Source organism: Photinus pyralis, unplaced genomic scaffold, assembly GCF_008802855.1.
Source record: "Photinus pyralis isolate 1611_PpyrPB1 unplaced genomic scaffold, Ppyr1.3 Ppyr1.4_LG4, whole genome shotgun sequence".
Lineage (NCBI taxonomy): Eukaryota > Metazoa > Arthropoda > Insecta > Coleoptera > Lampyridae > Photinus > Photinus pyralis.
In genome coordinates this window covers 47,778,486-47,804,899 of record NW_022170511.1, presented here as the reverse complement: position 1 = coordinate 47,804,899, position 26,414 = coordinate 47,778,486, and the positions used below count along the sequence as shown (strand labels likewise).

The 26,414-nt window shown below is 36.3% G+C and overlaps 2 protein-coding genes across 3 annotated transcripts; one reads left to right on the top strand and one right to left on the bottom strand.

Annotated features, from left to right (window-relative positions):
* The first annotated feature begins 14,665 nt into the window (after window positions 1-14,665).
* LOC116168372 (palmitoyltransferase ZDHHC3-like) lies at window positions 14,666-16,276 on the top strand. The gene is made up of 5 exons (XM_031484170.1): window positions 14,666-14,949; window positions 14,998-15,146; window positions 15,191-15,370; window positions 15,424-15,520; window positions 15,773-16,276. Exons 1-5 carry the CDS (start codon window positions 14,837-14,839, stop codon window positions 16,032-16,034), a joined length of 801 nt encoding a protein of 266 aa, XP_031340030.1. The 5' UTR covers window positions 14,666-14,836; the 3' UTR covers window positions 16,035-16,276.
* Window positions 16,277-16,296: 20 nt separating this feature from the next.
* Window positions 16,297-24,344, bottom strand: LOC116168371 (transportin-3-like). 2 transcript variants are annotated; one of them, XM_031484168.1, is made up of 5 exons: window positions 24,067-24,344; window positions 23,322-24,020; window positions 22,587-23,164; window positions 20,140-21,498; window positions 16,297-16,493 (listed from the first exon to the last, which is right to left on the bottom strand). In XM_031484168.1, exons 1-5 carry the CDS (start codon window positions 24,181-24,183, stop codon window positions 16,433-16,435), a joined length of 2,814 nt encoding a protein of 937 aa, XP_031340028.1. In that variant the 5' UTR covers window positions 24,184-24,344; the 3' UTR covers window positions 16,297-16,432. The 2 variants fall into 2 exon arrangements, with proteins under 2 accessions (XP_031340028.1, XP_031340029.1); XM_031484169.1 differs by having other exon boundaries at window positions 22,587-23,161.
* Window positions 24,345-26,414: the final 2,070 nt, after the last annotated feature.

The window sequence follows — 26,414 nt, the reverse complement described above, 5'->3', positions numbered from 1 at the left end:
TCTTGAATACAATGTACTAGTCTCAAATTCATTTGATGCCTTCTCAAATACAAATCACTATTCTGAACTACATTTGTTGTTTTCTCAAATACATTTTACTATTCTCAAATACAATTGATACTTTCTCAAATTAACTTGATAGTTTCTCGAATAAAAGTGGAAAAGGTGTAGAGCGGTGGCGGGCAACCGCTGCCCTCACAGTTGGCCCGCCAGTTCGCGCTGCATGTCTCGAAAGAAAATGACAGAACAACTAATTGAGTTAGTGAGAGGAAATCCAATTTTATACGACCTTACATGTAAGGAGTATAAAAATATAAAAAAAAAGATAAGGTATGGGATGAATTTGCCATAATACTGGACAAACCTGGTGAAGGTAAGTGTATTTGTTTATAGTTTTAGTACATTGTTAGGCATTAGAAAAAGAAACAAATCTATCCCGTACTTCAAATGCCATATTTCAATCAATTGGTAGTGTGCTTAAAAAAACGTGATCTCGCGGATTGAACGCCCTAGTGTGCGGCCTCACGTTCGCCACCGTTACCGCTACCGCCACCGCGACCGCATCCGCGTAGGTTTGCGTATACCTTAAAGTAATTAAGAAACAAAATACATGCCCGTTGCACTGCAGTCAAACAATCCATTCCTTCAAACTCAGCAAGACCACGATTGGCGGTTAGGCGTAGCGCGTCTGGCCGCCGGATAGGGTAAATTAAGTGAAAAAGTGTACTTCTTTTCATCTGTGAACGGATTCCGTCATATTTTTAAAAGTGCATTTAATACTTATTAATATAAGACGATAAAGGGGATATTTTAACCCTTGAGTGAATTAATCGTCGTGTATAATACAAACTTTATTTTATTTTGACAATTCTGAATTTAATTTAAACGTCAAAAATAGCAATCTTAGGTTCCGAACGTCATTTTAGATCGTGCTCCGCGTCCCATTTAAAATAAAAATGACAGATCATTAGAATGCACAATCATTTGTTTCACTTTATCTACCCTTGCGGTTAAAGAGCGACTTGGTCTACTGATTAAAACCTATTAAATTTCCATTACGTCGATAATTGTTTGAAATTGAGTATTATAATTTGCTTGATATGACCAGGTCCCGATTGGTTCCCAACCTCCAACCGCCGAGCAATCTAGAAATTGAACAAAGCTTTTGCTTTCTTCCGGAAACAATATGAACTCAGTACCAGTGCCCCCTAGAAACGTTATATACCCGATGAACTTCTATACAGGGTAAGTAAAAAGTACCGGAATGGTCGATTATCTCCGTTATTTATGAAGAAATGTTATAAAAGATTTTGCACATACAATGCTAGTGTTTTTACAGTTCCAAAGAACGATGAACTGGAGTCATGAATTTGAATATGTAGTTATTCTTAATGTCATATACCGGTACCAATGGTATTTTTCGGTTCCAGTTTATTCTCATAATACTCTGCCTTATTTACCTTCTTTGTTATTGGATATTTGTAAATGGGCAAAATGTTTATCTCGTAAAATGCAAAATTAATGACAAAGTGATCTATTACAGAATTAAATTCTACACAAAACATGTTTTTGGGATAGATATTTTCTGTACGGTTGACCTTTAACATATTCGCGATTCAAATTAACAGTGAGACCTCTGGTGGCAGCACATTTAATTAATACAGGTGGGAGAAGATCGCCATTTTTGTTTATTTACAATGGACAAAAGTTATCGATATTGTAGTTTTTACGGATGTTCCGCTACCGGTTCTTTTCGGTTCCGGTTCCTGGTTTCAAACAGGTAGTAGGATTAAGGGGTTATATTTTCAAGCTTCAAAAATAGCATAATAAACTCATCTGCTAGAATAACCATATGTTTACAAACCGCTATCGCCTACACTCGCCATTTGTAAATTACACTAGCGCCTCTAGTGTTAATCTGAATCGCAAATAAAGTCTGGTTTTAAATGAAGAATTAAGGTTTTGTTTCCTAAAAAAGCATGTTGTTTTTTTTATTTTTCGTAATATAAATGTTGAGTTAAGCTATAACTTCTATATTTGGAGCTACAAGAAACTTTGAATGGGAAAATTAATTAACATAAAATTCTGCATTGTATTCCTTACGGTTTACGAGATCCCCATGGGAAAATGAAAAAAATCGCACCTTAGAGAGTGAGCGGCTAAAATATGGAACAAATTCAATTAAAAATGAAGCGTTGATGCTCGCACACTTTTTCTTGCGCATTTTTTGCACTAAACAGATATACAGGGTGCGTTATTTTCGAATTATTTTTATTATGCGTAGAATGTGATACAGAATTCGAAAATGGATTTTTATAAAACACTATTCCATTTAAAAAAACAACTTTGGTATCAAACTCTACTTTTTGACGCACCCTGTATATTTTTTCTTTAGTGCAAAAAATGCACAAGAAACAATTATGTTGACGTGTGCGAACTTTTCTTTTAAACCCAACACTTTGTTTTTAAAGGAATTTGTTATACAGGGTGATTAGTCTGGGTTGGTCGTACAGCATCCGTGGATCATAAAGGCGTGGCGCACCAATATTGCATTTTTGTTTAAATGGAGCACCCATATTTCAATTCTTTTATCAATTTGTAAGAAGCATAATGTACCCAAGTGCAATCGTTTTGAAAATAAAAGTATTGCTTTAAAATGCATCGAATAAAGAACAATAAATTAATGACATCCCGAATTTCTTTTGAAAACATTCTGTGGTTCTGAAAAGAACCATTGGCGTTTGTGAAGCTTGTTATGATTGTCCGGAATCATTAATTATTGTTCAATTATTAATAAATTATTTAAAATAATAGCGTTTATTTTCAAAACTGGATAACCCGGAACTATTGAATTTGGGTGCATTACGCTTGTTACAAATTTTGCTTCAAATTGAGAAAAGAATTGAAATATTGAGTAACATACAGGGTGTTCCATTAAAAAACGCAATTTTAGTGTGCCGCGCCCTTATGAGCAGCACTGTATAATTAAAGTTATTACTGCCTAGTAGACTTTGAAGAACCCCAAAACATATTTCGATATCTTGTATATTTTAGACACTCACAAATGCAAGGCAATTAAATGTTCCTTTAATTATGTAGACCCATTTAGCGTTGTAATTAAAGTATTGATAATTGCAACATTTTTTGATGGCATTAAAAAAATGTCTGTGTGGAGTAAAATCAGTATTATAGCTTAGGCTGGTTTTACCCATCTGGGGTGTAAGGTCTACAAACTGGCACAGTGACGGGTGCCGCCTTACAGTCTACCTCAAATTATCTTGATCTCATACCGAGATTAAACAAAGATGTTTCTTCGTTTCGTGGAGTAGTACATCGGCAGGACTTAGCATTGTTTAAATACTTAAGTATTAAAGTATTAAATACTTAAAGTATTTAAACAATGGCAGTACCGAGTAGTACCCGGCAGTACAGTGTACTGTCAATTTCGGAAGTACGTGTGCAAAAGTTTGCCCCCTCGGCTATATCGTTATTGCTACCTTCATACACAAGAAATATCTCCAGTTATTGTCATCTTCACACCGGTTTGTTAGATAGCTATTTTCCACTATATAATAAGGGTTGTAATGTTTATTTTTAAAATTGTTGTAAATAAATTTAACAAAAAACGAATTTCACGTATAAATCACGTATGCCGTGCGAACAATTGAACATGAAAAAACAGTGTTCTAATCTTTGTGTTATAATAAACTATATTCTCGAAAACGGTGTACCATTAGATTAGAGTACATTTTAGATAAAAGTTTAGGGAAGTAGGTAACGATTATAACACACCGTCAACACAATTGAATTTATTTATTTCAAGGAAATATAACAATTTCTCACACTTGTCTGTTTGAGACAACAGCATTGTTCATTTTATTTTCACTACATTCACGTTTCATTTCACTACAAGTATCGTAATGGATGTCTGGGAAAACAAGGAAATGTTTTTCAAAATCTGATTTTGTACATTTTGGTTTGGTTTTATGACTGTTGTTTATATTCATAGTTACAAATAAAATTTGTTTTTGGTCAAAATTGGTGACAATTTGAAAAAGCAAACATATCACCCCCTATACAGGCTGTTTTTTTGGGAGCTTTTCTGGGAAAGTAAAATACGTAGGTTTTTGAAAATTTGTACTTAGGAGTTACTCTGAAGGCCGAATCGATGTAAAATATTTTCAAAATGGCCGCACTTCCGGAAACACTGGAAGTAGATAGTAACTTTGTTATTTTAAATGGCAACCCCTATTTTTTATTGCATTTTTGGATTCTACGTGAAATTTCAGTTCTTTTGATACCCATATGTCGATATCTGTCATTTATGGTTTTTAAGTTATTTTGACTTTAAGAAAAAAAATGGCGGATGCAGATGGTACCTTGATAATTGATTACTTGAAAACGGTTGTAGTCATGGCAACCCATTTTTATCAATGCATAGAGAATGAATAGGGCTTTCTTTTAGTGTACTTAAAAAAAAGTTAAGTTGCGTACAACCGCACCTATGGAGATCCAAATTTAAGAAACTTTAAAGTCTATAAACTCATTTTTTTTAAATGGAATGACCCTGTTCTTACTATTGCATGAGATAGAGAATCGAAATTGGCATATTTTGATATTACATGTTCCTATAGCTATCTTTAACAGTTTCTGATTTATTCGCATTTCATTGAATTGATCTCGGAATTGATGCCATTTTTGTCACATTTTCTTTTTAGTAGTTGGCCATGATTTTATAACAATCGAATTTTAAACAAATCACGGAATGGATTCTTTAATACCATTGATTCTAGTTCTAGTCTAAAATAATTCATTAATAAATAACTCATTTATTAAGGATACAAGACGGAAAATTTTTGAAAAATCTAAACAGAGTCGTTCATCTGAATTTCTTAAACAACGTATAAGTCTGGAAATTAAGAGAGGTAATGCGATATCTGTTCTAGCAACAATTCCATACCAAAAATTTTCAACGAAGTTTTTTATATTTTGCATTGTATTTATATTTTGTTAATCAGGCATTTGCAATTCAATTCATTTTCTTAAATATTCTCTTGTAGAGCTTTGTATCACTTGTGCTTCAACGGTTTGTAGTGCATTAGGGGTACAACATTTCCAGATTCATACAATTTCGTTCCAGTTTTCGAATGAATGTACGGAAAGCACGCGCCGCGATTCTGCCCATTTCACCATAAATAACAAATTCCAAAATAGGTGAAACCACTGTCATTTTTCGATTTTTGAAAAAATTATGTTAACCTACAACAGTGGGTGATGGATTAGTGTCACTAGATTTGTTTAAAATTCAATTGTTATAGAATCATGGCCGACTAGGTACTAAAAAGAAAATCCGAAAAAAATAGTGTCAATTCAATAAAATGGGAATAAGTCAGAAACTATTAAAGATAGCTATAGGAACATGTATTGTCAAAATATGCCCATTTCGATTCTCTATCTCATGGAGTAGTAAGAACATGGTCATTCCATTTAAAAAAACTGAGTTTTTAGTTTTTGAAGTTTCATAAAATATTTTGAAATACTAAAGCTGCACCCTGCATATTTTAGTTAGCAATACATTTTTGGACATCGTAAATAGCACTATCGGATGTAGGAACTTTGTTGGACTAGTCGAGGGACTAGTGGGGTAAGTGGTCCGTTTGTACTCCTGCTTGGATACCCACGGTAGGCACCTATCAGGTCAGGCCAACTTGATTTTCGCCAAAAATAATGGTGTTTAATATAACCGTGACCTACGAGTTTACCTCGATAGCGTCAAGTCTGTGACTTTTATCGAGTTAGGTAACCAGGAAGCGTTACACACACGCGCACAAAAAAAATCGTACCCGGAACAACAAACACCTTGGCAGGCGCCCGTAACACGAGAATGGTATGTCAGAATAGTTACCTGCACGAAATCCTGCTTCGCGAACAGAGTACTCCAGATCTTGAAATTCAATATCTACCGGCGGCGTCTTTACGATCGTCGTTCGTTGCCTTTTTAAGGGCCTCATCTCCCTTACATTCTCGGTACTAGCACCAGCCGAATGCATACTGAACCCTCCAACGTTATTTATTTCAATTTTTTTTTTGGCAAATTAAGCGACTTGAATTTATTCTGTATGGCTTTCACTTGCGCGAATCGGATATTTACGTACTACGACTAACGACGAGAACCAAACTGCCACGGCGTAGTTTGCAAAATAACAGTTGCTTTGCTTCAACGTTCCCGAATCCCGACCACTTCACCTACCAGTGCAATTAATTAAGTACGTCAACTGTAGGTACATGACTCCTAGCATCCCACATATCTAATGTACAATTAATAACTGATAAGATACGAGTGTTTCAATAATCAAGTACTTTATTTACTTAATTATCCTATTCAAATTAAATCGTCAATGTAAATCGGTTGGCCTAACAAAGACACAGATACAAACATCTAAGTACGCATGTTGTTGTTTACCTATCTTAATTGAATCTATTGGCCTTCAAGATAATGGTTGGCCGCGTGTTTTTGCTAATTAATTGCTGGGCTGGCCGGAGTTCAAATGACTACTGTCAACAGTGTCAACGCATCATTTATTAGAAACGTCTATCTTTATGTCGTAGGCATTTACTGTAAACTCGTCATTCCACGGGAAGTAAAGTAATTCAGTCATTGGCCGGATTGCCGGCAAAGACTGCAACCGAATATATTCCTTTGCTTGACTGGAATTCTGGGTCATTACTCATTTCAAGGATTGCCTGTCAAATAGAGTAAATTGCGAAACGGTGCAAGAATTTGTTATAAAACAAAAGTCTTGTGATTGTCCATGTCCGCCAAAAAGTACAATAAATAGGTAGGTACTTTCTGACATGAAATATACCTACGCCACATTTGCCATATACGCCATTAAAAACTATAACTTACACAATTTCATCTCTTTTAGCACAGCGACCATACAGGATGATTTACTTAATTTAATTTAATTTACCTGAAACCGCCAAGAAAATTTAAATTTCAGGGCTATTTTGACATTAGAAAGTTGATCTTTACCTGACTAGTACTGTAATATTTTTGCCTGACTCCCATTACAGTCCTAGTACATGCAAAATAACAATTAGATCGTTCATTGAATAAGTTATTCAATCAACGATTGGATAATTATAATGCAGACTATGTGGATATTTTTAAATATTAATATACCTACACAAAGGATAATGGTTTTTTAATTACTAACAATTAATGGAATAAGTGTGGAAGTAATTATTCCTTTAGTTTTGCGCCAGTCATTAAAAGGTTTGTACGCCTTTTCGTACCTCTTTCTTGACTTTGTGGGGAGCGAATATTGCATTACGGCGGCCGCAGCTTCGGCTACATTATAACAACGTCTCGCGTAGGTACTCTTCTTCACTGATACCTGCTTTTGTACCTAGTTATAAAGACTGTATAGTTGAAAAGTACAACGCATAAACTGCAAACTGCATTAAAAATGACACTGATTGTTTTAATTATTTTGAAATCTCTATGGAAACAATTAAATTAAGTGATTTTAGCATGCGTGATTAGGTATCAAAATTTCACACATATGAATAATTTAATTCGGAAAAGTTATCTACATGTTGCGGTTTCAGGTAAAATTTTATACATAATACGTCATGAAAGTGAGTCCACCTGACTTGGAGGCATTAAAGAGATACTCGGAGGCTGCGCGTCCCCGTACTTTTCAATAAGCCTCCGCGTCATGTAAACGGCCACTTTAATGACTTATTATGTAAATAACTATTACAAATTAGCACAAATTGCCAATAAAATAAAAATTTAAAAAATCAAATCTATTTGGTTTCTTCACCAATCCTCCAAGTCTTTACTTGTATGATTTGCGGGCTCTAACTTATCCAGACTTTCAATGGCTCGTAGGTATACAGGGTGTTTTTTTGGGAGCTTTAGTTAAAAGTTTCTGGGAAAGTAAAATAGGTAGGTTTTTGAAAAATTGTATTTAGGAGTTACTCTGAAAGCCGAATCGATGTAAAATATTGTCAAAATGGTCGCACTTCCGGAAACACCGGAAGTAGATAGTAACTTCGTTATTTTAAATGACAACCCCTATTTTTTATTGCATTTTTGGATTCTACGTGAAATTTCAGTTCTTTTGATACCCATATGTCATATCTGCCATTTATGGTTTTTAAGTTATTTTGACTTTAAGAAAAAAAATGGCGGATGCAGATGGTACTTTGATAATTGATTACTTGAAAACGGTTGTAGTCATGGCAACCTATTTTTATCAGTGCATAGAGAATGAATAGGGCTTTCTTTTAGTGCACTTAAAAAAAAAGTTAAGTTGCGAACGACCGCCCCTATGGATATCCAAATTTATGAAACTTCAAAGACTAAAAACTCAGTTTTTTTAAATGGAATGACCATGTTCTTACTATTCCATGAGATAAAGAATCGAAATGGGCATATTTTGACAATACATGTTCCTATAGCTATCTTTAACAGTCCCATTTTATTGAATTGACACTATTTTTTTAGGTTTTTCTTTTTAGTAGTCGGCCATGATTCTATAACAATTGAATTTTAAACAAATCTAGTGACACTAATCCATCACCCACTGTTATAGGTTAACATAAGTTTTTCAAAAATCGAAAAATGACTCGCAGTGGTTTCACCTATTTTGGAATTTAATTGTTATTTATGGTGAAATGGGCGGCGCGTGCTTTCCGTACATTCATTCGAAAACTGGAACGAAATTGTATGAATTTTGGAAATTTTGTACCCCTAATGCACTACAAACCGTTGAAGCACAAGTGATACAAAGCTCCCATTTTGCAAGAGAATATTTAAGAAAATGAATTGAATTGCAAATGCAAGATTAACAAATTAAATTCAATGCAAAATATAAAAAACTTCGTTGAAACATTTTTGGTATGGAATTGTTGCTAGAACAGATATCGCATTACCTCTCTTAATTTGTAGACTTATACGTTGTTTAAGAAATTCAGTTGAACGACTCTGTTTAGATTTTTCAAAAATTTTCTGTCCTATATCCTTAATAAATGAGTTATTTATTAATGAATTATTTAGACTAGAACTAGAATCAGTGGTATTAAAGAATCCATTCCTTGATTTGTTTAAAATTCGATTGTTATAAAATCATGGCCAACTACTAAAAAGAAAATGCGAAAAAAAATGGCATCAATTCCGAGATCAATTCAATGAAATGGGAATAAATCAGAAACTGTTAAAGATAGCTATAGGAACATGTAATATCAAAATATGCCAATTTCGATTCTCTATCTCATGCAATATTAAGAACATGGTCATTCCATTTAAAAAAACTGAGTTTATAGACTTTGAAGTTTCTTAAATTTGGATCTCCATAGGTGCGGTTGTACGCAACTTAACTTTTTTTTAAGTACACTAAAAGAAAGCCCTATTCATTCTCTATGCACTGATAAAAATGGGTTGCCATGATTACAACCGTTTTCAAGTAATCAATTAATCAAGGTACCGTCTGCATCCGCCATTTTTTTTTCTTAAAGTCAAAATAACTTAAAACCATAAATGGCAGATATCGACATATGGGTATCAATTGAATTGAAATTTCACGTAGAATCCAAAAATGCAATAAAAAATAGGGGTTGCCATTTAAAATAACGAAGTTACTATCTACTTCCGGTGTTTCCGGAAGTGCGGCCATTTTGAAAATATTTTACATAGATTCGGCCTTCAGAGTAACTCCTAAGTACAAATTTTCAAAAACCTACGTATTTTACTTTCCCAGAAACGTTTAACTAAAGCTCCCAAAAAAACACCCTGTATATTCTCTTTTTCAGACTCTTTTACCGATGACGAACTCTACTTCTAACGGGTAAATAGGTATAGGTACCTACCTACCATGATACAAAGAATACAGGTAGGTAGGTACGTTGAATTGGTCGCGATCGCGACAATTTTCCCTTAGCTGTGCGTAACTTGGCTACACCCCCATCTTTTCCTGGATATAATTCCAAAATTTACTTCATCGGAAATGTATAACGTATATACATTCGGGAACTCCTGAACGCCTGAAGTATGTACAATTGTACAAATTAACCTTATGCAATGAATGCTTATTGCAAAGTTTCACCTTTAAACCCGGCGTGATGGAATTAAACCCATTGATTAAGGCAACAATTATTAATTTTTTAATTGACTACGTTAACCCAATTTAACGATCTGAAGTCCTCAGACCGCGGATGCAACACCTTCTTTTTCTGGCGAAAGCGGCATATTATGTAAGGACACCGGGTTTTAACTGTTTTTTAAATTTTGATTTGTAGAATCCAAATCGCCCAGAAATTTGAAAATCGTACTCGTGTGTCAAAAATTATAGCGCTTTCCTTTTAACTGCAATTGGACATCAGACATCAAAAATCGAAATTGGTTATTTGCCTATAATTTTTGATTCTAAGGTCCAATCGAAAAAAATACGAGTCGTTTTGGAATCTACGAACATTTTGTGGTAGTCGATTTTTGGTGAAATGCAAAGGCTATACACTTGCCTATATTTTGGGTCGGTAAAAAAATTGTCTGAGATCGACCTGGAAAAAACATTTTATTATAGAATTTGACCCGTAGAATCCATAATTTCAACCAGTTCCAAGATTGGGCTACTAGTTCAAAAGTTACAGCCCTTTGAATTTTCTTTCGAAATTGGTTTCTAGTCTATAACTTTTGATTGAGAAGTCTGATCAAAAAAGTACGAATTGTTTTGGATTCTACGCACCAAAATTAATAAGAAAAAGTGTTTTCCCGAGAAATTTTGGTGCAGTCGATTTTTGGAAAAAAGGAAGGTTATACACTGCCTTTTTTTGCCCCGAAAAAAAAATTGTCTCAGATCGACCCGGAAAAAAATTTTTCTTATAGAATGTGGCCTGCAGAATCCATAATTTCAAACAGTTCCAAGATTGGGCTACTAGTTCAAAAGTTACAGCCCTTTGAATTTTCTTTCGGAATTAGTTTCTTATTATTATTAATAGCAACGTCGCACTTATTATTCCTTAAATGGCAGTTCAAAATGAACGGAGTCTTGCAAGATCTGTAGAGCAATTGTCGTTTAAAGGCCCGGTTTTTGAATAGATAATTTAAATACAATAAGTACTAGTGCGCCATCTCCATGGCAATCGATACACTTTCTATCAATTATAGTTTTAGAAGTCTAGTTGAGATGTCGCCACGTATGCACCTTCTTCTAAATTTTATTTGAATTTATGCGATTAATAGCAACGTTGTACTTATTATTCCTTAATTCAGTGCCGTTTTTAAATTTTTCGGGGCCCTGGGTCATTCGTTCGTGGAGGCTCTCCTTACCCTCAATAAAAACGGCAGATTGGGGTGATTCAAGCAAATCCCTAATTTGAATATGGGCACTCGATATTTGTGTAGCCTGGTTTGTAGGCAACACATCATGCTCAATGAACAGAAAACATTTATTTTTGCAATTCGTAACTTCTTATGCATAGGAATTTATTTAAAGCCCTTGGAAGAACAATTTCAATAACAGGTACATTAAACTGAACCGTTTTACAACAACTTTCACACGAAGATCGCACAAACAACACATTTTTTCGTGATTGCAAACTGCGTAACACTTTTGCCTTATTTCGCTGCCAATTTCACTACCGTTTCTATAACCGTAGTTCTATCAAATAAACTCTAGGCTCAATTCTTTAAAGAATAGCTTCGCACCATCGCCAGCTGCTGCAATCATGTAATCGTTCCGATTTTAACCTTGAGAAGTTGAAATTGCATTAGAATGGGTTTTCTGCGAGTTCTCCACGGTGTCCTCCTGTTTTGGTTACAAAGCATTTCCCTTTTCAATTTGTGTTGTCTGAATTCAATGCTAACGTTTCTCATCCATCGAGAACTACATGTCTTCGATTGCAAGACCCAGAGCGAACAGTATCATATTCCGCAAAGGTTGAGTCTGCCGCTTTCCTATCACTCCCAGTAGCCAGTTCCCTAATTTAAACCTGTAAGCGAGAAAGGAATGATAACAAAGTTTAATTTTTGACTATAAAATAAACAAACATTCATTATGCATTTGAGGTTAAAACTTCAAATATCTATGGTTTTTTAAACTAGAGCTCTGACATCTAACGTTAGTTTCATAAAGTACCTTACAAAATTAGTGTGGCGACATCTTTGAGGTGTAAGTTCCAACTAAAATGATGGTGGTAATAAAGTGTCCTGCATTTAGCGATAAAATGTTAGTCCCCAATAATAAAGACAGATGTCAGCACAATGTATTCTGCTTTGATTATTTTAATATTAACCAAAAACTCAGCAAGGCTATCAACATTTTGGGATTTGTGCTTTCGCTGTCAAAGGAGTAAACCACGAAACTCGAAAATTAAACATTTCGCTCCTGTATTATAGCCTATTCCTTTGCGTCATAGCGTTTTTGGAATGCCAAAGGACAGGGCGGGTAAACGGACGGCCGTCCGTATATACCTCTTTGGTATACCTATACCTAGATTTTTGACGATTTTAATAAAGTATCTGTTCGCAATACACGAGTTAAATCGCCATAAGAGTACGCCGCAATAAATAAGAATTTTAAATCGGTGATCATTTTAAAGACTTGAGAGTTAAGTTTCATGTGAGTTAGGTTAGATACAAGATTTGTAAAAATTTAAAACGCCCAAACTAATCTGACCTAACCTAACTACGACTCTAACCTAACCTTCAATCAACTCCTTGAACATTATCATGATACCAGATTTTTGACCTAACCTAACTAGCACGCTAACCTAACCTCACTTAAATTTTATTTTAACCTTCGATCTCCTCGCACATTATATTCTCCTGATACCAGATTTCTGAGCTTACCATGGGCTGCATTTACTCTCAAGATTCACTCGGAACAGAATATGCGTTTATTTTGTTTGTACAGTTTTCAATATAAAAATTATTTACAGAAGTTGTACTTTATTTTCCTCCCTAATAACAAAACTGATAGGAAGATTACAGTACATTACAATAAGCACCTGGTCCTTCGCACTTTGCCGAAAACACTTACAAATTTGGTAGGTATCAGGAAGATATAACGTGAAAGGAGGTCTTTCAGTCCCAAATACACCTGTTCTTTGTAGACAAACTTACGTAAAAGGTGTCTTGCTACTAGGAGAACAGAATTCACGAAGAGGTCTTTTTCTATCACTATGAGAGTTATTTCAAAGCTTAATTTCGATTTAAAAATTTGCCATTCTGTATCGGGATCATATGATGTGCGAGGAGGTGTTTCTTTTCCTAATACTACACCTGTTACTTGTCGACAAACTTATTCAAAGGTTAAAAAAGTTACAGCCCTTTGAATTTTCTTTCGAAATTTGTTTCTAGTCTATAACTTTTGATTGAGAAGTCTAATCGAAAAAGTACGAATTGTTTTGGATTCTACGCACCAAAATTAATAAGTAAAAGTGTTTTCCCGAGAAATTTCGGTGTAGTCGATTTTTGGTAATAAAGGAAGGTTATACACTGCCTTTTTTTAAGGCTCGAAAAAAAAATTGTCTCAGATCGACCGGGAAAGAAATTTTCTTATAGAATGTGGCCTGTAGAATCCACAATTTCAAACACTTCCAAGATTGGGCTACTAGTTCAAAAGTTACAGAATTTTATTTCGAAATTTGTTTCTAGTCTATAACTTTTGATTGAGAAGTCTAATCGAAAAAGTACGAATTGTTTTGGATTCTACGCACCAAAATTAATAAGAAAAAGTGTTTTCCCGAGAAATTTTGGTGTAGTCGATTTTTGGTAAAAAAGGAAGGTTATACACTGCCTTTTTTTAAGCCCCGAAAAAAAAATTGTCTCAGATCGACCCGGAAAAAAATTTTCTTATAGAATGTGGCCTGTAGAATCCATAATTTCAAACAGTTCCAAGATTGGGCTACTAGTTCAAAAGTTACAGCCCTTTGAATTTTCTTTCGAAATTGGTTTCTAGTCTATAACTTTTGATTGAGAAGTCTGATCGAAAAAGTACGAATTGTTTTGGATTCTACGCACCAAAATTAATAAGAAAAAGTGTTTTCCCGAGAAATTTTGGTGCAGTCGATTTTTGGTAAAAAAGGAAGGTTATACACTGCCTTTTTTTTGCCCCGAAAAAAAAAATTGTCTCAGATCGACCCGGAAAAAAAAATTTCTTATAGAATGTGGCCTGTAGAACCCATAATTTCAAACAGTTCCAAGTTGGGCTACTAGTTCAAAAGTTACAGCCCTTTGAATTTTCTTTCGAAATTGGTTTCTAGTCTATAACTTTTTATTGAGAAGTCTAATCGAAAAAGTACGAATTGTTTTGGATTCTACGCACCAAAATTAATAAGAAAAAGTGTTTTCCCGAGAAATTTTGGTGTAGTCGATTTTTGGCAAAAAAGGAAGGTTATGCCTTTTTTTTTGCCCCGAAAAAAGAATTGTCTCAGATCGACCGGGAAAAAAAAAATTCTTATGGAATGTGGCCTGTAGAATCCATAATTTCAAACAGTTCCAAGATTGGGCTACTAGTTCAAAAGTTACAGCCCCTTAAATTGTCCGATTTTATTCGGGCGGCTTTATAGAAACAATCTTTTATATAGGCAACACACAGTACTTTCTTGCACGCAGATTTGGAAACCTCATATTGATAAAGTTGGTAACTTCCAAGTTCCATGGCCAAATTTGACACTAACAGCCGTGTATAATTTTCAACCTAGCTCTTTATGTATTTATTTTGATTATAAAATTATATCCTTCTTGAACATGCAATAAACAATTAAGAAATGCAGCTCATTATTTATAAGCATATTTTTATATGATTTACATATTAACCAAAAAATGTTTGTTAAGGATCCCTGCGGTATAATCTGTGTACTGGTAACTTATGCTGCTGTACTCTATGCGGATTATGTTGTAATACGATGGATTGTTCTGCAAACTATGTTCAATAGGTGCTTGCACGGTGTCATCTTGCACGAGAATAACTTGTAGTTTTTTAGCTTATGGGGTCCATTTAACGCCGTAGCCTTCAATACGATAGTCTTCTTTTTGATAATGGCACATATCAGGGCAGTTTTTTCGGATCCGGGCGTGGTGCCTCTTCCACAAAGTCGTGTCGACTTTTCAGATATTCATTCGGCTGAAACAGGTAAGACGCCACTGCTTAAATCAAGTATATAGGTAGGTCTGCAGGTTGTGAGCATGTCGATTGGACTGTCTGTACCAGATGCGAGATGTATAGACCGCCACGGGCGCATCACTGTCGCATATGCAAGCGGTGCATAAAAAGGATGGACCATCACTGCCCGTGGATCAATAATTGTGTCGGCGAGAGGAATCAAAAGTATTTTATGCAGTTTTTAGTGTATGTCGGTAATGGATCGAGCCAATTGAATATGTGACTATTTTTCAATCATATTTTGTAGCCATTTTAAGCGGGTATGCCATTACATTAGTCGTAGTTTCGTGGATAAAGGAATGTCCCGATTGTGATCCTACAATATTAATTAAACAATCACGAATGTAAGTATGGGTGCAACTCGATTAAGAAATTAAAAATTATAGTCTTAGTAAGTCATACAGGGTGTTCCAACTGAAGCTGGTTCTATTATTGTTAAGGTTTAATATGGCAGTTAGCCTTTAAACAAAATAGCATTTCAATTTCAAAAAATTGTCTCCTAATAAGAAAAATTGTAAAACTGCAAGTGTATTTCTGACAAAAAATTATTCATAGGGTGTGCCGAATGTCCGTAATAATACCGATTCTCTTTTTAGAATGCACTGTATAATACTGCTGCTAGAAAGTGCACTGTTCGGCATGTTTGTTGCGGCGATTCTGGTCGATCAACTGCAAGCAATATTCGGAGACGAAACGGGCGTCGAGCAGGTGCAACACAAAGGTCCATATCGAGCGCACAAATCAAAATACGCACTGCTGAGCGAAGTCTGCGGCCAGCAGCATCCGTTAATGTGGCTTCTTCCGTGCAATTCCACTTCGCGACGATTTGACACTCCACTAATAGATTACCATATTTAAATGTTATTTATCGCCAGTGTGAATGTTTTAGAGGCATTTATGTTACGTTTTTGAAATTTTATTATCGTAATAATTATTATTTTCGGTAGATGATCTATGCCTCTCTGCTAATTTTGACAATCGGCTTTAGCTCTTAACGGAATTGATCTCATAGGTGGAGCAGAAATGGCATAGTTTATCTACTCGGCTTTGTCAGTCTCACTTCACCGCTTTGTAAGTGTAAGTCGTGGTAATTAATGTAGGTACCGTAATACCAAAGGACGATATTTATTATTTACATAATTAATGTAACTAATAAACAATTTTTACAATTTTTGATAATCTTTTTGTAAAAGATTCCTTAACATTTAAAATATAAACTTTACAACTTATTTATAATAAAAAGTATCTTAATTACGCTAACGGTATAACCTAGTCAAGTCTTTGAGTGCGTAGGTAACTGATTTGGATGTGTCAGACCTATAATTAAACAAAAAGATATAAGTAACAACATTCTGGGCATACAATTAATTTCACCTAAGGGAATCCACTAATTTTTGTGTGTAAAGAAAACATCCAACAGATTAAGGACTCTGGGTCCCAAATTTAAATTAAATTAAACACCCACTTAGGATCAAGCTATAAGCTTCAAGCCTTGAATATCAATAAGGTGAGAATTACAAAAACAAAACAAGATCACGTTGTGTTTATTATATGGAACGCTCTGTATATATGTCATATGACAGCTTATTAAGTTTTTAATGCATCATAATCAACATACTTCAAATAACCAAGTTTTGCAGTTTATTACATAGTGCTGTTTAGGTTCATTTACTAGAAAATATGCTTTTTACGCGCCATATACTGAAGAAAATAGAAACGTTTTTGAAGATCTTAAGTTATTTTTATACAGTGCGTTTAACTTAAACTAGAACATACGATTTTGCATGCCTATGTTCCATTAAAAAAATCGCGTCAACCTATAAGAGTAGTTCAAATGGGTGGTAGGTGCAATGTACAACTGTCACCTTCAAATCTACCGCCTTGCAGACAATTTTCAAAAATACTGTCTAAAGAGATGAAAATTGAAACTATAAATTTATACAAAGTCCACGATTTACTTGCAGTCCAGTATCCTGATGAACCAATACCTTCCATTTCAACAGGTCCCACAAGCCAGCAGTCATTTTAGAAAAATGAAGGACGAAATACATCAGAATTATAGGCTGATTATAGGCCCTTTTTGGACACTTGAACAAATTTTCAGGCGGCATCCTTTAAACAAAAAAATTATGATTTTGCTGGCTAAAGAAGAAGCTAGCTGATCACATGTGCGATACGTTATGCGCATGCCCAAAATTTTTGCCTTGTAATTAATATCGATTCATTAACAGTGACTGTATAAAGACAGTGTGGTCATATGCTCTATATCCGCCATGTTTTTCCCATATTCTTCATTGAGCTGATCGGTTTAATTGAATTGGTAGATTTTGTCATTTTTCTATGGTTACAATATTATTGCCACAACTGTTTGTGACTTGATCACCTTGGATTCCAAGTGAATTTCCGCCAACCCGATTTATTTGGTTAAAATATGGCGGGTATCCCACATACCAATAAAAAAACAACACCAAAGTATGACCAAACTGCCTCTATACAGTAGGTATACAGTTACTGTAGATCCATTATAATATAAGTCACTAAATAAATATAGAAAGTACCGCAATCCATTGGGCCCGTGTGAGAACGCATGTTTTTTGCCCAAAAATTGCGGAAGTTACCAGATTCTAGTAACTTTAATGTTAGGGATTGTTCCACCTGTTTGGAGACATCTGTCAAGTAGGTATTTGAAATTTGAATTTTCTTTTACTAATAAATCAAATATATAGGAAGTTGTTGTGTTTCAGGTTTAAAAAAAAGTAATGTTAAAAATGTTTGAGTTGTCTATGCATCTTCTCTTGTATTATAGGAGAAGAAAAGTTGAAACGATATTCCTGAATTGGAAAGTACAAAAAAAATTAAAATTATTCGTCTCATTATATTATTAACGAACCTCGAGATCGTTTATAATTTTGTATTGCTGCCTGCCTGTGCGTCTGTCTGTCCGTCTGTCTGTCAGTGTGCACGATAACTTTGTGTAGAAACGTCCGATCGCTTTAAAAATTGATATACACATGTTCTTCAGGATATAACAAAGTTCACAATTGTTCGGCTACGTAGACCAACGGGCCAAATAGTTACAGACCAAAAACCTCCAAAAAGGGTTTCTTCTAACTCTTGTTACAAAGAACATATTATGAATGTCCGGTTTTCTGTGTTAGTAAATATTCCTTAAACTTCAGGCAACTATGCAGATGCAAACAAATACTGCGCATGCGCATAACAACTTTTGTATTTGCGCAATCCTAATTTTTTATTTGTTAATATATTTAAATGAAATTCTGTATTTGGGCACCTCCAATAAAAGTGAAACTAATGCCAAATCAAAAAATTTGTTTTGCGCATGCGCAGTCGGATTTCTTTTATTTGTTAAGGTATTTAAATGAAATGTTGTATGCAGGCACCTCAAATAAAAGTAAAACTAATGCCATTTCAAAAAATTTGTGTTACAAGCTATGCTGATCAGGTGGGACAGAATCCACCCCTTAGGGCAGTGGTGCTCAAACGGTCGATCGCGACCGACCGGCCGATCTCGAGAACTTTTTGAGTCGATCTCAAGAAACATTTGCGATTTTCAGAACAGATCTACACCTACCTTGACTTAAAGAAAATGGATTTTGCGGAAGACTAAATTCTGCCGTTTCCACTAATTAACTGATTCTATGTACAGTATTTTTATGAAATTCTGCAAATTGCGCCACGATACGCCCTACCTATGTAGACAACAATCCTGCTTCACACATACTTGCATCCTCTCAGAGTCGATCGATCGGAGTGTAACAACATTCAGGTAGATTGTCAGCAGTTCAAGTGTGAGCACCCCCGCCTTAGAGTGTATTGTAAAATGATGTACGTGTGAAGATCTCGAGGATTGTTTGGTATTCAGTTGTATCGGATTTTTGAAATATAAGTTAGAGTTTAAATAAATATATTAATTGGGCGAAAGCCCGTTGAGGGCCTAGAACAAGAGAGGGACAATAAATAGACAATAAATAAATAATTTTTATTTATCCACTACATCTCCGAGAGGGGCAAAATCAAACTGATCTGGATGATAGTTTTTTTGTTTAAAGGATGCCGCCTGAAAATTTGTTGTAGTGTCTAAAAAAAGCCTATAAATAGCCTATAATTTTGTGATCTGAATTTTTCGCTTTCGAAGCAAATCTCACAAGTGGTCAGCTAGCTTCATCTTTAGCCAGCAGAGCCATAGTTTTTTTCTTTAAAGGATGCCGCCTGAAAATTTGTTCAAGTGTCCAAAAAGGGCCTATAATCAGCCTATAATTCTGGTGTATTTCTTCCTTCATTTTTCTAAAATGGCTCTGCTGGCTTGTGGGACCTCATTTCAACGTACATAACCTAAAAAGGCTGGTTCAGTTGTGACTCCCACAAATTTTCAATACTGTGTGTATAGTTGTGAACCGCACACATCCTATATAATAGGTTGATGCGTTTTTTCTTAAAATGGAACATAGGGAAACACCATTGCATGCAAAATCGTATGTTCCGATTATGATAAACGTTATACACCCCTCAAATACCACCTACATAACATTGGCGCAGTGGCGGAGGCCACATGCAGGCTTTGTAGATGGCTAAACACATTCTATGTGGATGCATGGCTGCTGCCGAGCAAAAACTAAATGACCTCGGCGGGAACAAGCTGAAACCGCACAAAATAGGGGAATCAGCGCAGTAATTAGCTTCTTTAATCGGCTAAAGCTACTCTAAAACGAGTAAGGGCAGCACACAAATCCTTAGAGGATTAGGTGCTTGAAGGCTAGACTGCCTTACCCTCACATACAATACCAGTACCAAGTGATCGAGTACTTTTAGGAATCTGCAAAAGACATTCTGCTCGAAGTAATTTTAATATTCCTAAAGGAATCGACCCATGCGTCATTTGCGTATTTATTAGAGTTCAATCAAAAAATTAGTGGACCACCTTTGTGGTAAAAACTCTACATACCTTGTAATTGAAATGTAAATTGCTTGTAGTTGATCAGGTGTTGCGGTCACGATACCTCCGTGTCCTTGCTTCGGTAACGAGTCCAATGCTGTCGTTAACCATTTGCTGGTAACTTCGTGATCTAACTGAAGAAGTTCGACGAAGACATCGGCCATTTCGGAAAGCATATACGAGTGCAAATAGAAAACGCAGGCATGGATCAAATTCGTGATGAGCTGTTGACCGTACTCGTTGAGAATGGATTGAATCATAGCTTTCCGTTTATCGTAATCCGGATGTTGTTTTCCCGTGTGCCCGGAACTTATGAGGTCGTTAAAAAATTTCATTACGGACATGTTAGCTTCTTTGTGATCCAAAGAGCAGGCGAGTAGTGAACACTGCAGAATTAACGGCAATGCGGTGCATTGTAGGAATTCCATCGGGGCGCGCTGCAGTAACCTCGCGCACAGTCTAAAGAAGTCGTCCACGGTGTCGGGGTGATTGCGTAAACCATTTTCTTGTTGCAGAAGGTTAAAAGTTGGATTGATGAGCGCTTTTAACATCTCCAACAGTCCCGCTATACAATTGGGATCAACGGCGTATTCGTCGACTAGGATACTTCCAACGTAGAGAAAGCAAGAATGTTGGTGTGTGTTATAAATTTGAACGAGTTGACTAATAAGAGGCTGCAGTAGCTCTGACAGTTGTTGACTGACGCATCGTAGCATAAATCGAATACTTCGACAGCACCGCTCCATTATTCTGACGTCGCCCTGATACTTTTCCATTACGTGGCTAAGTACGGGCCACACCTCTAAAGCGGTGCTCTTGCAGGGATTCGTCTCGCCTTCGGCCAACGGCACGTAAAGATTTCGAAAGATGGACGACAATCTATCGAGCCACATTACCGGATCGGTCTTCATTCCGCGTCCCGTCGGCGCGTTCTGTTTCATTAATTCGCATAACGGATTCGTTTGAAGAAGGCATAGTTCTCGAAGCGTGGCGGGAATATCGTTGTGAGGCATGCAACTGACAATCGCCGTGACGCCCTTCAATAGACCGATTATCGCGCTGTTCGCTATCGCAAGTGTGTCTATTTGGCCCAACAATTGCAAAAGTACGGGAATGTGTCTTGGCATGTGGTCGTTACATGCGGCGCAAATGTTTTGTAGCGCAGTGGCGGATGCGCCGCCTATGCGCGGCTGCGATAAACAACAGACTAGGAAATTCAGAACTAGATCTAAGGTGGCCGGATGTCGTTCGATCCATTCGCATAGTTCGCCTAGTAGGAGAATAGACGTGTACTTTACGGCGACGTGAGTATTTTCAGGTAAATTCAGTATAGCCTCCACTACTTTCGGTACAATGTCATTTTCATCACTGTAACAAGAGTATAACTTTAAAACATTGAGGGCAATACAATGGTATGAAACTAATAACTATTACACAAGCTATAACTAACTACTAGGTGGGCCAAAAGAAATCACCCTATTGGAAGATGCTCTTATTTTTGCAAATGGCGGCCAATGTCAAATCTGTTTTGACATTTGTGAACTAGACAGGTTTAGAATACAAGTGAACAAGCCATGGAGCGATACACTCTCCAAGAACGCGTAATAATCGCGTCTATTTTTTTTGCGTAAAGGTGGGTTCATAGCTCTCCGTTCATCCGTTGCGTTGATCCGTCAAACGGATAGTACATTTTGTTAAGGTTCATAGCAATCCGTCCACATTGTACATTTGCAAGTATAACCATAACCTAAACTTTATTTTGTACTGTACCCTCCGTGATTTTCAGTATGTGAAAATGGTACGAAAGTAAGAAAACATTGCTATCTGATTATTACCGTGAAGAACGAATAGGCGAACGCTGTTAACATACCAAACATAACCTCACTCTTGTTAAAAACGGACCAACGGAAACGTAAATGTTCAACTTCAACCAACTTTTCCGTCGTAAACGGATGACGTACGATTTAAAAATTTGCTGTCTTCTGATTGGCTAACGGACAAACGGAAACGTATGAACGGAGAGCTATGAACTTACCTTAACAATTCATCTCTCGTTTTGACGATTTACACTGGCCCGCAAGGTCGCCCGATTTAACCGTTCCAGACTTTTTTTGTGGGTTTTTTGAAATCCCGTGTTTACGTGAACAAGCCTGAGACCCTGGAAACCCTCAAGGACAACATTCGACATAAGGGTTAATTACTCATTACAAGGAGTAATAAACCATCATTATGTTGTACTTTAAATGAATAAATAAATACCTCACTGTTTTCCTGCATTTGACAAACTGAAATCTTATGAAACTGGACAATGTCAATCAATAAATTAACCGAGTAAGACATGACCAGTAAGCATATCTTATAAATATACAGGGTCTCCAATTAAAATTTATACATTTTTGCGGAAACGTTTAAAATAAATAGAATAAGTGAATAAAGTGAAAAGTATTTATACTTACGTCAGAATGCTTTTGGCGACCGCTTGCATGACAAACAGAGATGCTTCACTAGCGTCCCAGGTGACACCGGGCACCTGCAAATTTAAAAACATCTGCCGAAAGCAGTTACTGCCGCCCACAATAAAAACAACATCTTTAATAAGTTCAAACACTTTCATCCGAAACTCCTTAAAATCGTCACCACTTTCGAGCAACCCCTCGTGATCGGGTTCCATCTGGCTGTGTCGGCACAGGGCGGTAATTAGCCTCTCTACGTAAGGCTTGAATGCGTCCGTGCAGTTATAATCGTGCCTCTGATAAAGTTCCTCACTTAACAAAAACCACAAGTTAAAAGTTATCTCGGCCACTTCGTAGTCGTGATGTCCGACGCACATTAAAATCAGATCCAGCACTTTTATCGTAAAGTGCTGCTGGTCTCGATTGCTATTCGATATAATTCTATTCAAAAACGATTCGCCTAGCTCGGTGAAGATTCGACAGTAGTTCATGGACTTTTCTTGATCTTCGTTCGCGACCGATAAATGGTAAGGCACTTCCAGGGTTAGTACTTTATTAAACAGCAACATTTCAAGTACCTGCTGAGTACCAACGAAATTAAAAAACAATAACTCAACACAAAATCATAGGGTAAAGAATAGCAACTTCCATGTATTTTTTCAATTGTGCTACTGCACGAGGTGCCCTCTATTCTTTACACTATGGCAAGCTCAACACTGATTCGGCACTTGAACTCACCTGGTGATTGTTATTATCTTCTAAACATCGTAAAATTGTACAAACGCAATCAGTGGCGCTATCGTGCAAACTTCCGGTGACCGGCTGCAACTTCTGCCCGTCAAATTTCTGATTTAACACCTCAAAGACTCTCGTTATAATCACATTATCAACTAAACTATCGAGTGATATCGCGTTTACGGTAACCCACGACGTAAAGCAGCGTATAATCTTAATGTTCCCCTGAATGTTACCGTTTAGATCGTCGCCGAAACTGTTGCAGCAGTGCTTCAAAAATTCGTTTACTGTCGGCGAGCACAACTTCAAATTATCTAAAATTTCGGTACGTCGATTCTCTCCCAGTCTCACCGACCGTCCCTCCAGTTCTTCGGGTAGGACCGTTAAGATTTCAAGAAGAGGCCATACGTTGGTCTGTGAGAATTTGTTGATTAGATCGTATAGGGGTTGCGTCCAGTTCGGCATCTGTAACACCAGATCGGCCAGTGCGACGCACAATTGCGTTACTATCACAGTATCTGTGTGTTCGTTAATTTGACTAATGTGATCTAATAGCGAGTCGCGCAGGGAAACGTGAGCGTCTACGGGTAGTTCATAGAAGCATTGCTGTATTTTCGTGCGCATTGTCTGTGCGGCAAAGTAGCACGACTCGAGGTCTCGTTTCAAATGTAGTAATTCATCGGCAATGGTCCACGCATGTACCTAAAGGTTCTCGTTGCATTAATGAGATTGGGAAGCAATCTGTTACCGATTTTTGTAGATCTTCAAGCCAGTGAGAAGCTCTTTCCTTCTCGGAGGTATCCGGGTTGTTGTAAAGCGAGGAAATGGCGAGTAAGACAACATCCAAACTAGGTTTTTGCTCCATAATTATTAGTGACACACAATTTACAAACTTTTTACATAAAAACTATCATTTTAAAAAGTAAAAAACCAAATCAGTTAGTACAATCATAAATAAAGAAGTTGGCTTTAAAATGAACCACTACCAACACATTCGCTTTAGAGGTTAAATTGCACCGGTAGTGAACCGTTGCAGCACAGTAGCCACTATAAAATTCAAACGGTGATTACTCTGAGAACGCACCCGTTTACGTTTAAAAATGTTAACCAAGATGGGATAAGGTAAAAGGAACGGCAAATCAAAAGACCTACAGAATAATTCAAGGGAAGTATCTGTAGTAAACCCGCGTGCGATATCAAAAGGCGGCAAATTTGCAAAAAAACATTAAAATTTAAGTATAAATACTGTACTATATGGTCTAAATAATAAATACACACCATAGCGTCCATAGCTTATATTAAGCGTTGTTTACACAATAATATTTTTTGTCACAAGATTTGGAAATCCCTTGTACAAATTAAATCCTTTATAACAATTCTCCTCGAAACACCGACGACGTTTATATCAGGGATACAGTCCTAGGCATGTTCCTAGGTGACTCCCGCATTCTATCACCTTATTTAATATGGGCTCCCCGCTCCTTGTCCTTCATGCATTTTTTTTGTCTTACGATTGTTTGTAGTTCACTAGTTCTGTAGCGCATTCCAAAAATCCTGGTAACTATAGGCACAGATTGTAGTTAATCTGTGCTATACCTTACCAGATGTTAGTTCCAATATCACGCTGGGGATTGGACATAAGTTTTGACAGGTTATCCATTGCCCATATTCATACGTTACATCATTCCGTCTGACTGTGAGTGTAAAGCAGTTTGTTGTGACATGGGAATACCCCATATTTGGGATATAGCGCCGACTCAACATCCCAGGAGCACTGATTTGCTCAAAAGTTCTTTTTCCAGAAGGTCTGCAACAGTTGTCAATTCTTGATGTGATAGGAAATAAGTTTCTGTCCACTCGTTGAAATAGTCCGTTGTCACCAAGATGGATTCATTTCCAAAAGATGTCTCTGGAAACTATTCTTTCAAATTCAATGAAACTATACCCGTATTATATATCCTTTTGATCCATTGCTTGTAGCACAAGACCGCACAACTTCACATCTCGTTTGCAATTTAGGCAGTAGAATTGTGCTCGCACCTTGACCAAGGTTTTCGCCACTCCAAGGTACCTATTCTCCCGATATACCATGGTACCATCATTACTTAAGACCTTCTGCTGAGGCACCTCTAAATAGCATTATGCGGGTCACTCTGTAATTGGGCGCATGCCTGTTGAGGGCCCAAAACAAGAGAGGGATAAAATAAAATAAAAAAAAAAATAAAAAATAATTTTCTGAACTCTCCTAAGAAAACGCATAACGAGTCCCACTGAGCCCAATGTACCTTTTCGGTTTTAAGGGTTCCAATATAAACCAATAAACAATATACTTATTATAAGAAAGAATCGACAAAAATTAAGTATACATATTATTATCTTGCATAATATATTTGTTAGGTTTAAATGAAACTACTTTTTAGCTTACGCGTTCGTTTCACCTCTTTCAACTGCCCGTCTTTTTCTTTTCTTCGGCCGTAGTTCCAGCTTTTGCTATCTTCACAGATTCTTCAGTCCTCTTACAGTTTTTGATTTGATTATTTTAGTTACCCTATATATATTGTCATGAGCAGGATGCAGGACTATGTTTAACCCCACACTATACTTAGATATACAGGGTGCCCATTATGTATGGAATATAATTATAGTATATATTTCGGTATGATACATTTTTATTTCCTATAATAAGGCAGCTTTCAGTTGTTTTGATTTCAGAAAACAAATGCGTAACGAAAAACAATTGCTTCATTCGATAAGAGAGTTTTGTTCACTTTTCGATGATATAACATGTTAGTACCTTATAGAAGAAAATTTGTCAAAAAATAATTATTATAATATGGGGGTTTACAATATAGTTGAATTCCGCAGTTCTAATTTAATAAGCGTGTACCTGAAACCATAAAACATTTTTTTGGACAGTAAAAGTTTATTTAAAAATAGAGGCTGATTAGCAAACAAATAATGAACATGTGTGGTTTTAAGGGGTTATTCAAAACGATATGATTGTGGCGGGCTCTATGACATAATAAGCCCGACCAATCAGCTCCTAGAACCATTCAGATGACATAACGACTTGGCAATATTGCACGAGAATGTCAT